Genomic DNA, 11,537 nt, shown 5'->3' on the forward strand with positions numbered 1-11,537 from the left:
ACGATTGAACCGATGTGTCTACACTGACCGCTCCCCAGGGTGCCATTGTGTTTAGTCTTCAAACACGATAAAGTTCAAAACATCTGTTTCTCTGCCTTATCACACAGATATCCCGCCCCCCCTCCCCCACTTTGTAAAATAAATAATTCAAACTAGACTGAAACTTGGGCAAGGACAGTTGCTGCCTCTTAACAGTAACTCATGAAACTCACACCTGCAATTCATTCCCATGCAGGGGTGGAGGGGAGCGTCTGACGTGCTGAAACCCTGGGGCAGAAGTCAGAACCAGCCCTCCCCCCTTATATATTAAATTTATCTTCATAAATAGAGCATCTTAATTCCAATGACCATGATAAAAAGGCCAAAGTTTGAGTTCTTTTTTCCTCAAATAGTTACACAACCCCCCAAATATCTACTAAGCTACCCACATGGCCCACGGGAGCCTCATTACGAGAGCTCCGGCTGCCACGATAGTCAAAGGCCAAGGCTCAGACAGACCCAACACCCATCCCTGTTGGACAGCGAGGACTCGGATAGAAAATTCACTTTGCAATAAGGCTCATGACAATTCCTTTCAACAAAAAGCCCAATTTGATTTTAAACTATTTGATCCCCCCCAAAACTTGTTACCTACACAAGTTTTTAAGGTCACATCTATGACATGAAATGGGCTCACTAGACCAATAGACATGGCCTCAGTGGGCGTGGCAAGGTTGCCCACCCATTCACTGATGTGACACTGTGGTGATCACCTTCCTCTTGGACAAGTCTCTGAGCCATACTTTCAACCTTAATGTGAGAACCAGTATCAATGGATAATTAACTAAAGGACTAGGCGTCTACATTAAAGTTTATCTTAATGGGTGCAATAAAGCCTATCTTCTAGCCATCCTAGGAAATTTGGGTTTTAATTTTCTAATTTCTCCTCCCCTCTCAAAAACGTATTAATTTGGATCAATCACTTGGGTTAGATGACTGTGACCATAGGAAGAAGCCGGGGCAAACAGATGGACAGCCCGTCAGAGAAACCAAAGGGTGGTGAATGCCGTCCGGGTGGAGCCTTCATAGCTCGTCCCTCGAAGGCGCGGTGTCCAGGGAGGTTGGCGGTGGCAGGGCCTCTGTGTTCTTGGCATTGTGGTGGATGTGGCCTTGCTTCTGGGACTTCCAGGAATGTGTCCTGTCCCAGTCAGTGGCCACTGTCTCATTGTCCCAGATGGTCGAGGTCTCCGTGTCACTCAGGTACCCCGGCTGGCCTGTGTAGTGTGTGGGGTAGATGAGCAAGGGTTCTGCGGAGAAGGCTTTCAAGTCCCTGGATTTGTAATGCTCCTTGTACTCAGCTCTGAAAACAAGAGGGGCACAGGCATGAGGGGGCAGGGTCCTTACAGAACAGGGGGAGAGGGAGAGGGGCCCTGCTTGTTACCTCTTCAATGCTCAGGGACTCATCTGATTATCTTTTAAGTTGTGTCCTTTGTGGAAAACTTTAGTCTAAAAATACAATAAAGGTTCTTTAGAAGCTTTTGGATGAGCTAAGCAAATACATAGACAAAGTCAGGATATTTCTGTTGCATTTGGATAGACTGGTTTAAAATGAATTTCAGCTCTTACTCTGAAAGTTAAGAATTAAGCTCTGTGTGGGACCGTAATAATACAAAAATGTGATCACTCTGTAGAAAATGCCCTGTTGCTCGATTAATACATTAGCAGCAGGATCTGGACAGCAGCGAAGGAGTGAGTGAACTAGCGTAGGCTTGGAGGCAGGCCAACGTGGCTTTGTATTGCAGATCCCTGTGAGTGTAAAGTGGAGAGATGACTTGACCTCCCTCCCAGGGCTCTGGTGCAGATTATGTGAGGTGACATCTGCTCGGCTCCTACGTCAGTGAGTGCCCCATAGGTGTGCATTTCCTTTCTGTTAAGGGGATGATGGCTGACCTCCCTGTTTCTTCAGGATTCAGAGATAAAGTGAGTCTCTAATACGTTGTGTAAAAGAGGGCAAGGAGATAAAATGAAGATGGAGGTCAGGAACTCTTAACTGCTAAAATGAAGACCATCTCCGTGAGGAGATAACCCAGCAACTGAGAGAAGGAGCTAAGGTTAGAACCTGGTCTCCTGCTCCATTAAGGAATTTAGGAATCATTGACAGAACAGCAAATATGTGTAGAGTTTGGGCCGAGGCTCTAAAGACACAGAGATGTAAGACTGTGCCTACCTGAGGGGCTCACAGGTTATTGGGGAGACCGACAAGTAAACCATCAATTACCAAACCCTTTGGTAAGTGTTGGTCAGAGCCAACTCCTGGGCTACAGAATCCCTGAGCATCACGCTGCCTTCTCCCATGGACCCACCCCAGAGGCCACCTGCCTTTCCCTGATTCTCTAACACACCTCCATGATCACAGATAGCACAGTATATCATGATGATGTTCATGGGCCTGTGCTCTCGACTAGGCTGTGAGCCACTGCCTGGCCAACAGGACCCACAACAGACTGAGAAATGAGTTGAAAGTTTTGAGATGCTTAGGAAGATGACCTTCACCTTGAGGTGTATGAGTTCATGGAAGTAAGGAGATCAAAGACAAGGAGAGGACAGAGCAGATTATGCCCATTTAAATTACACATTGGATATTAAAGGGAACCCCTATGCAAGACACCATTTCTGCTTCACCTTCCCCATAAGGGGATAATCACTCGAGTCAACCTCCCTGGGTCGTGATTATGGAAAGATCATCTAGGAAAGCAGTGCACCGTTAGAAAATACCAAGCACTGCCCAGAAACTGAGTAGGCTGGCTCACGAATGCACTGTGCTCACGGGACAGGCAGGGAGTTCGGGGCAACTCACACAGGATGCTTGTTGTACATGATTGGCAGGAACTCGTCCACTGGCAGCATCTTCCCAAAAGGATCAGCTCCAACCAGCTTCTGTGCTCCTTCCAGAGAGAGGGCGTAGCCCAGCGTCCAGTAGGAGTAGTCGGCTTCAACCAGGTTGACCACGTTGGGCACCGCCTTCTCCGGCTCTTTTACTTGCATCCTCTTCCTACCAATATAACTAAAAGGAAGTGGGCAGAGGAGAAAATTCCAATTGGAATGCCAGACATCCATAGGAATGGGACACGGCTTTGTGGACACTTTTGAAAGCTTGCACCCACTGTGTCGTATATTAAATGCATCAGGCCGCATAGCACGTCACATCTGTCACCAACTGTGACTGTCACCTGCCATCAGTGGGGCCATTTCCCTGGCTCCGTTTATCAGTATCCCATCTACTCTTGTCTAGGAGACAGTGTTTAAGCCAGAAAGTTAAGATGTAAAGAGATGAAAGGTCTTTTCAGATCATTCCCAAAGGTGGTATGGGATTTCCAGCTGTGTTTACAGGGTTGGCAGGGGACACAAAAGGCCAGATGTGAGAATCCTGAGTTTGTTATGTTCAAGTCCCCCGAGTTTCAGCCTGCTGTGTTGTCTGCAAGCGCTCCAAATGCTGGTGGTGAACACAGGACAGAACCGGCTGTGGGAAAGAAGCAGTCTGCAGGAGTGGCCCCCGGAAGGCTCTTCCTGGGGAGGATGATGCCAGCGCCTCACACGCCCCTAGCTCTGCCCACACTTCCCCCTGCGTGCTCTGCTCTGAGAAAGGCACCGAAGCAGGTCCTGTTCTCCATGAGCATCTTAGCAGCTGCTGTCTGACCAGGAGCCGTCTCTCAATTACAGTGCTGACTGCTGGGTCTATTTCCCACGGGTCAGTGGAGCCATTGCTAGGCTGCTCTTGAGCTCAGAAGGGTGCCTTTTCTGAGAGAACAAGTATTCCGCCTGGGCCCATAGCTGGCTTTCCCTCCAAGGCTGGGAGGGGCGGGGACAGCCTGTCTGAAGCAGGTGCTCCAAAGGGACAGGCTCTGATGGGATGGGATTGCCTGTGACACACAGCTGGGGGGAGAACGCAGGGCTTGGGAACTTTCTGCCTCATGGAGAAAAGAGAAGTGTCATTTGGGTTTAACAAGAAAATGAGAGAGAGAGGGGAGGAGGCAGTAGAGAGGGAGGGAGAGAGGAAGGAAGGGAGAGAGGGAGAGGGAAAGAGAGAGAGAGGGAGGGAGAGAGAGAGAGAGAGAGAGAGAACTCAATTCTAAGAGGGGGCAGACAATGAGCATTAACCCATTGTTAACTCATTAATGTCAGTTCAGAGCCACCAGTCCCTTGGTGAGCCTGGTTTTCCTGCAACAGCCTCTGACCCTCCACCAAACCCGGCTGCCAGTGTTCTCCCTGCTGCACAGCTTCCTCTCCCAACAGAGATGCCCTCCCCTTGCTCAGTCTCCCACACCCACGGAGGGAACCTGCTTTATGGGAGCCAAGGTCCAATGTGACCCAGGACTCTTGCCCTGGAATAAACCCCCTCCATGGGCCACGTGCTTCGAGGGCGGGGTGTCTGCTGTGCTCCCGAGTGAGTGTTCTGTCTGAAGGCCCCTGATCTGCAGGCTGACCCAGATCTCATAAAGAATCTCCCGCAGTTTCTTCCTCACCCTGCAGAGCACACACATGCAGAACCAGTGGCTATCCTCTACTCATTTCTTTGGTTTCTGGTAATGTTTATGGAGAGAAAATCAGTGGAAGTTTGGGGTGTATCTCCTACCAGGGGGGAGGTGGGGCTCGCTGCCCCTGGAAAGGACCCAGTGCCTCTCGGAGCTCTCTGATAAGGCTGTCTTGTCACTCACATCAGTTCCCAATCCAGCTGAGCCTGGTCAATGTCATCCATCAGTTTCATCAGCTTCTTCTTAAACTGATGTTCAAAACGCACATCATCCTCAATAACAAGAGTCTTCTCCAGCTCTCGGTCAATTACCTGCAAAGGTCATCAGTGGGAAGACACTCTGAAATGATCAATACTTATTTTTTTTTAAATATATATTTTATTGATTTTTTACAGAGAAGGGAGAGGGATAGAGAATTAGAAACATCGATGAGAGAGAAACATCGATCAGCCGCCTCCTGCACACCCCCTACTGGGGATGTGCGGCAACCAAGGTACATGCCCTTGACCGAATCGAACCTGGGACCCTTCAGTCTGCAGATCGATGCTCTATCCACTGAGCCAAACCGGTTAGGGCAATACTTATTTCTTTTATTAGACAAATCAGTATTAAAATGTAAGGAGTTTAGTAGCATATGTAAAAGCTCATAATTGGGTTCTAAGTCAACAGTAGAATGAATCAATAGACTGTGGTATATTTATAACAATAAGAATGTATGATCTACAATCAAATTTAATGTTCTAGATGAATTTCACAAACATAAGGTTGAGAGATGGGACATACTCTACGGTTCTATTCATATATATTTTTTTAAAGTACAAAAGAAGACAAAACTTTTGCTGTCGTTAAAAGTCAGGACGGTGATTACCGGGGGGACAGTGACTAGAAGGAAATGTAGAGGGGGTGGATCTGTGGGCTGGCAATCTGTTCGGGATCTGGGTGCTGGTTAACGTGGGTGCATTGTTCAGTCCGTGAAATTTCATTGGCCCGTGTTTTACAATCTACATATTTTTACACATTTCTCTTATGTTTCATTTAAAGTTTAAAGAAAAAAAAAAGATAGGCCTAGACTGGATCATTCAAAGAGAGAAGGCATTCAAGGGGCCCTTCTTTAGAGCCTTTTCCTTTTCTTGTGAGAACTGAGCCTTGATCAAGAACCCCACACTCCAATACCACCCTCATCGTCTCATCTGTAAGATATGGGTTCAAGTCCTAGCTCTGCCACTTCTTGCTTAGACAACATATTTATTTCCTCTTGGATAAAATGGGCCCATCCCTCCTGACCCACCACATGTGACTTCTGTGGGTCTTCTTGTATGAAGTCACTTACAAAATGATGACATGCTAGACACATGCAAGGCGTCCCTACTAAGGATGAGAATGCATCTGCAGGAGTGTGGCCCTAAGAACATGGGCGTCTTCCCCTGTCATTGTCCCAAGGGTCCCAAGGTTACCCCTCCTTGTCTGTGGCTGGCCTTGCGTCAGAGGAAGATACGGAGCAACTGCAACTTTCAAGTGTACTTCCAGAACAGGGAGGGGCTCACCTTACACCTGGCCCTCATTCACCCACAAAGTCCCACTCTCCCTCCTCCTCATTACAAAATGCACATGTACATAAAGCATCAGTTACCTCTTTCCAGACAGAGTAGTGGCTAAGGAAGCAGCCGATTTCACCCCTGGTCAGAGGCCTGGAGGAGTAGGGGTCTCGATACCCAGGCAGCATGTCAATGTTCAGGGCCTTCAGCTGGCTGGTGTTGAGCGCCCTGCGTGACAGAGAACACATATGAAAACGAACAAGGCGAGATTTCCAAACCACGGAAGCCAGAAAGAGAGTTCTGTGTGTCCCCCAGAGCCTTCACGCACCCTGAGAAAAACGTCCCAGGTTTCCCATAACTCCTTAGGAGCTCCCGGGGTCACGAGCTTTGTGGAGAGCAGAGGGTGTCTTGTAGTTGGTGTATCCCTCATAATGCCCAACATAGCTCTAAGTATCATCACTTTTTTGACAACTTCGTAAAGTATTTTCCTCATGAAGGAAAGTGGCAAATAGGAACATTAAGTCCCCTTCCCAGCCCCTCGGGACTCTGCCGTGGGTGTCCCGGCCACACTTCAAGAAACACTGATGGGATTCTCTAAAGGAGTCATAAGAACTCTCACTACAGCTTCTAACCATCCTCCTTAGAGGCATGCAGATAACATTGGAACTGCAGTTTTTGCAAAAATCTATGCCTTGAAGGAGGGTGTCAAATAAAAGGCCAAAGCAAAGCAAAGCAAAAGAAAATAACAACAGCAATAACAACCCCCCCTGAAGGGAGCTAACATGTACCCCATGTGACTTGCCTGCCATTCTCGGCAAAGCGATCAGCCCAGACCGACTGTGGCCAGCATCTCATGCAACAGCATACACAGACCATTATGAACTTTTTCCATTCATTTTCATTGGGTCGCCCAAGTTTACTAGTAGGCACTTTGCTCAAAATCAGGGTCTGAACGCATTCTTTCCAATACACTGCAGGAAGCTGGGAACCACCCCAACCACTGCAAGAACCCCAGAGACGGGAACATCACTTCCGGCGTGAGCCTTCAGCATTATGAAGACCAGAGATGGCTGGACGGTGAGTGGACTGTGGTCCAGATCTACATGGTGAAATTAACTTCTGTGCTACTATGAGTCATAATGTCTCCCCAGGTAGGCTGCACGGGGCTGTTATAAAAATGTGTCTATATTCCGATGACCATAGATTCTCCTCACCCAGAACTACTCCATCAGATAGGACATATCCCCACTCCAACCCCATCTGCAAAGGTTCAAGAGAAACCCAACTCACTTTCCATCCACAGCCTCCACAATCTTGACCTCAATCTCCTGCTCATACAGGGTGCGTAGCATCCGGTCCCGCCGGTCCTTCCTGCGTTTGAGATTTATCATGAAAATCTAACGCAGGGAGAAAAGGAGAAGGAAACACAGATGACTCAAGTCTTCTTTTAGGCTGTTTGAGAATTTAAGTAAATGTAGCATCAACATTTTAAAGTTTCAGTTGGGATAGGGAGTGGAAACTGGAGATTAGTTTATGTTTCATATCAGGTCAAATGACATGAATCCAGATGGACTTACTTTAAAAACTGAGTCAATTGTGGTGACTTAACCCTCCCTGTTTCTCTGATGTTCATTGGTGAACACCTCCACCTTGTTTTTGAGACAGGAAAGTTGAAAAAGTTGCTCTCCGCGAGGCTAATGGTGACTTAAATCTAGGCATAGGCACTAAGGGGCAGGAGGCAGCTTGGCAAGTGGTTAAATTCGTCAGCAGACCTGAGTTCCCATCCTGTTATTTATTAGTGTTTGCCTCAGATCAGTTCCTCTGCCTCAGTTTCCTCATCTGTAAAGCTAGGATAATAATGGTCCTGTCTCATGGGTACTAAGTACCAGCTATTATTATAATGTATATCCTCTGTCTAAATTTAAAGTCAAAGAATAAGAAAAATCTAGTCTTAACACATCCCTTTTATTTCCAAAGGTTCCAAACGTAATGATCAAGGTCTCAATTTTAGTAGCTTCTGTGTCAAAATTCAACTTCTTTAAAGATAAGGGCATTTTTCCGAAGGAGGTAAAGGAAGGAGCCATGGCCTCAGGGGCAGCCCTTTGAGGAAGAGAGAAGGGAGTGATGGAAAGAAAGGCTTAAGTGAAGGCTTAAATGAAACTCTCAATTTCCATGTAGATCTGTGGGAAAAGGTATAGAGAGGACTCCTACTGGTCCCAAAGAAGGTGCACTCAGATCATCCCCTACAAGGGCTGGGTCCACCTGTGCACCCACGTTATCCCTACATTCCCAATGGCTGCACTGGACACATACATATTACCAGGCCACGACAGGAAGTTACAGATAATGACGCTGTCCTAACTATTCCCATGTTTAAGGGGCCACAGAAGGACCTAAAGCCTCATGAATGCTATTATAGGTAAATTAATATATTAACAAAGTCTATCCTATGGGCAGTAATAAACCTACTTAGTCCTCAAAGTGAGGGAGACTTCAGCTGCCAGCAAGAAATGATTGACACATAGCATGGAAAAGGAGAAACCTACAGGAGTCGGATGATGCTGGCTACCTCTTTAACCATCGAGGTGATATTTCATGTTACAGGGTCCAGACACTTGTTTGTAAAAAGAGGGAGTTGAACAAACTCATCTCTCAGTACAGAGGAAAACGTCTATGATCCACGCTTTATAACGGGTTGCTTTATGCTATGTCCGGAATAAAGAAGTAACTATAACCAGCCTGCAGTTCAGACTAGATTGGGTAAAACCTGGGTCATATGGTCATTCTGAGTGTGTTTATCGATGTTAGATGATTTATTGGGATAAAAAGCTACACTAACTAAAACTGCAACTCTTCCTTACAAAATATTCTCATTTCCATCCATGTATAAAGCTCTGGGCAAAGAAAGTGAGGCGGGGGGGGGGGGGGGGGGGCAAGATGACCTCTTTAAAAAATCATCCACTTGATTTAGGGCGAAGTGTGTCAGGCACGTCATGATTTCATCACCTCCTTTGTTTACCTAACTGGGTAATTATGTTTTAAAAAACACAATTTCTATGGTGACCATTTGCCTTGTTACTGGTGATTTTACAACTTGATGGGCGGTGTTCTTTCCTATTTCATTTTCTTCCTGGGTAGTAGACTCATACTGCGATGGGCCATATTCCACCCCTTTGTTTTACAGATATGGGGAGGGCATTGCTTGTGGGCACACAAGGAGCTACCTGGGGTCACTCCAGGAGAGCAAACCACAAAACAAAAACTGAACAGAAACACAACAAAAAAGTCCCCTCACACCAAAGACCTCTGGCCTGGGATGACTTCAGGAAATAACCAGCCTGTCCCAGTTCCTACCAGGACAAGTGCAATAAAAACTGCAGCCACGAAGGAAAAACACAGACAGCTCGCTCATACTTAGTGCACGGTAAACAGAGAAAGAGCCACACGGCCAAATGCAACCCAGACACCACCACTGAGGTCGGAGAGTCCTGGGAGGGGTTGGAAAGGCCCAGAAAATCTTTTTTTCCACCATCCTAGTCAGGACAGAGAGAAGATTACCCTGGGCCCAGGAGTGGAGTCCCTAAGGCTGTGTCACTTCCTAGAGGGGGCCCTTTTCAGAAGGCAACTACAAGTGACCCAGTCGTCACACCCACATCCAAATGCAAGACCAGAGCTAGAAGATCCTGTTCCTGTCCCGTGTATTTGCTTCTGTTTGATCCTTAAGGGAATGTGTTTATAGAAGGAAGATGACATACGTGAAGACACAGGCTCTTTTACCTGGAGAGCCAGGAGCTCCAGGGGAGGAAAGCTACAGTGACACACGGGAGCCCGTTCAATGCACGGTGCAGACCAACATTCTCTGCAGCCTGATGGTTTTTAAAGCCATTTATACCTCAAGTCCTCTCTCCCATGCTTCCAATCATCTCTCCCCATTCAGCCCTCTGTGGAAATTGCTTAGTAGTGCTCTTTCCCACTTGATAGTTATGAAAGACTTCTTCCCACCCCAGAAGTTCAGCCCCAAGTCAATTTTATAGACAGAAGCCCATTTCCCAGTGCCAGCAGCTCTTTACATGGCTGTACTTAGGGAACATGCATTGTATGATACCAGGTGATAAATAATGGGCACAGAGCACAAAGGTTGGCCTATAACCTATCCAGATTCTGTGAGAAAGCACCTGGGGTGTGGATTCCTGACTCGCCTCTAGACCACCAAGTTCCTGAATACAGGACATGAGGAACCCATGAAGGAGTCAGTGACTTGGTCCTGCCAAGTATCATATATGTTGGGCATATTACCAAGAGAGGCACCTCTTTATATTTCTGCTTCATTCTTTATGCAATTGAAACTTACTGACAAACATGGCCCTCAGCGAGCTATTATGAAATTCTTGCCTGGGGAAAGGCAGAATTTTAGAACAGTTTCTTCGTTCTCTTTTTTCTTTGTCCTCTCAACCCTACCCTCCAACCTTTTTCCTTGGAAGAACAGCGGAGAGAACATAAAGTTCAGAGTGGTCCAGCACAGTTTCCACCCACTCAGAGTCAAGTTCAAGTTCTCTAATCCCGAAAACACATATCCTCTTTACCTTACCCTTGAGTCTTGATAAAAAGGTTGATAAACTGTGGCAATATTTTAGAAAAAAAACATCAAATTCACTTTCACCACGCAACAGTAGTTTCTTTCCGACTGAATGATTAATTCACTTTTACCATGATGCTCCTTTTTTAAGATAAGAAAACTGAGGCACAACAAAAAGTGAGTAATTTTTCCCAAGACCTCAGTTTCTTTTCAGTAGCCAAGCCCTTCTTGTTGGCTCCCAGACCTATGCTCAGGCCTGTGCATCGATATAAACATACAAGCATGTTAGACCCTTGCAACACATGCACACACACATAGACAACTTTCCTACCTCATCAAATCCCATCTTGTCTGGGTATTTAGGGACAACTGAGACAAACTGGGAGGGTTCCATTGGAGGACGGTCAACTGGAAGACACAAGAAACACGCAGAGGGCTTTGTTAGTGCAGGTCAGAGAACAGAAATGCATCCACACGCCTGATCTCTAGGAACACAACCTGCGTGTCCAGGGCAGGGACAAGCACTCAACACCTCTCAAGGACTGAGTGGCTACCCAAGAACCCTGCCAGCCAGGGCCCTGGCTTTGAGAGCACTTGTTTATATGCCGATTGCAGTATTTGCTCCATTTCCCATAAGACTTATTGTCAGATGCCCTGCCAGTGTGGCTCAGTGGTTGAGTGTTGACCTATGAACCAGGAGGTCATGGTTCAATTCCAGATCAGGGGACATACTGAGTTGTGGGCTCGATCCCCAGTAGGGGGCATGCAAGAGGCAGCTGATCAATGATTCCCTCTCATCATTGATGTTTCTATCTCTCTCTCTCTCCCTCTGCCTTCCTTTCTGAAATCAGTAAAAAAATATATTTTTAAAAAGACTTATTGTCGGAGCATTTAGGGCAACGGATGAGGGTGAGG

The 11,537-nt window shown here is 46.7% G+C and overlaps 1 protein-coding gene across 1 annotated transcript; it reads right to left on the reverse strand.

Moving 5' to 3' along the window:
* Positions 1 to 129: 129 nt before the first annotated feature.
* On the reverse strand, positions 130 to 11,030 carry LOC102433357 (procollagen galactosyltransferase 2-like; the record flags this gene model as incomplete). The annotated part of the gene is made up of 6 exons (XM_006108961.3): positions 130 to 1,339; positions 2,837 to 3,043; positions 4,695 to 4,822; positions 6,142 to 6,274; positions 7,337 to 7,443; positions 10,954 to 11,030. Coding segments are annotated over 6 exons (929 nt in total), but the record flags the coding sequence as incomplete, so codon positions are not given.
* Between the last annotated feature and the right edge of the window lie 507 nt (positions 11,031 to 11,537).

This window comes from Myotis lucifugus, unplaced genomic scaffold (genome assembly GCF_000147115.1).
Source record: "Myotis lucifugus unplaced genomic scaffold, Myoluc2.0 scaffold_4632, whole genome shotgun sequence".
NCBI lineage: Eukaryota > Metazoa > Chordata > Mammalia > Chiroptera > Vespertilionidae > Myotis > Myotis lucifugus.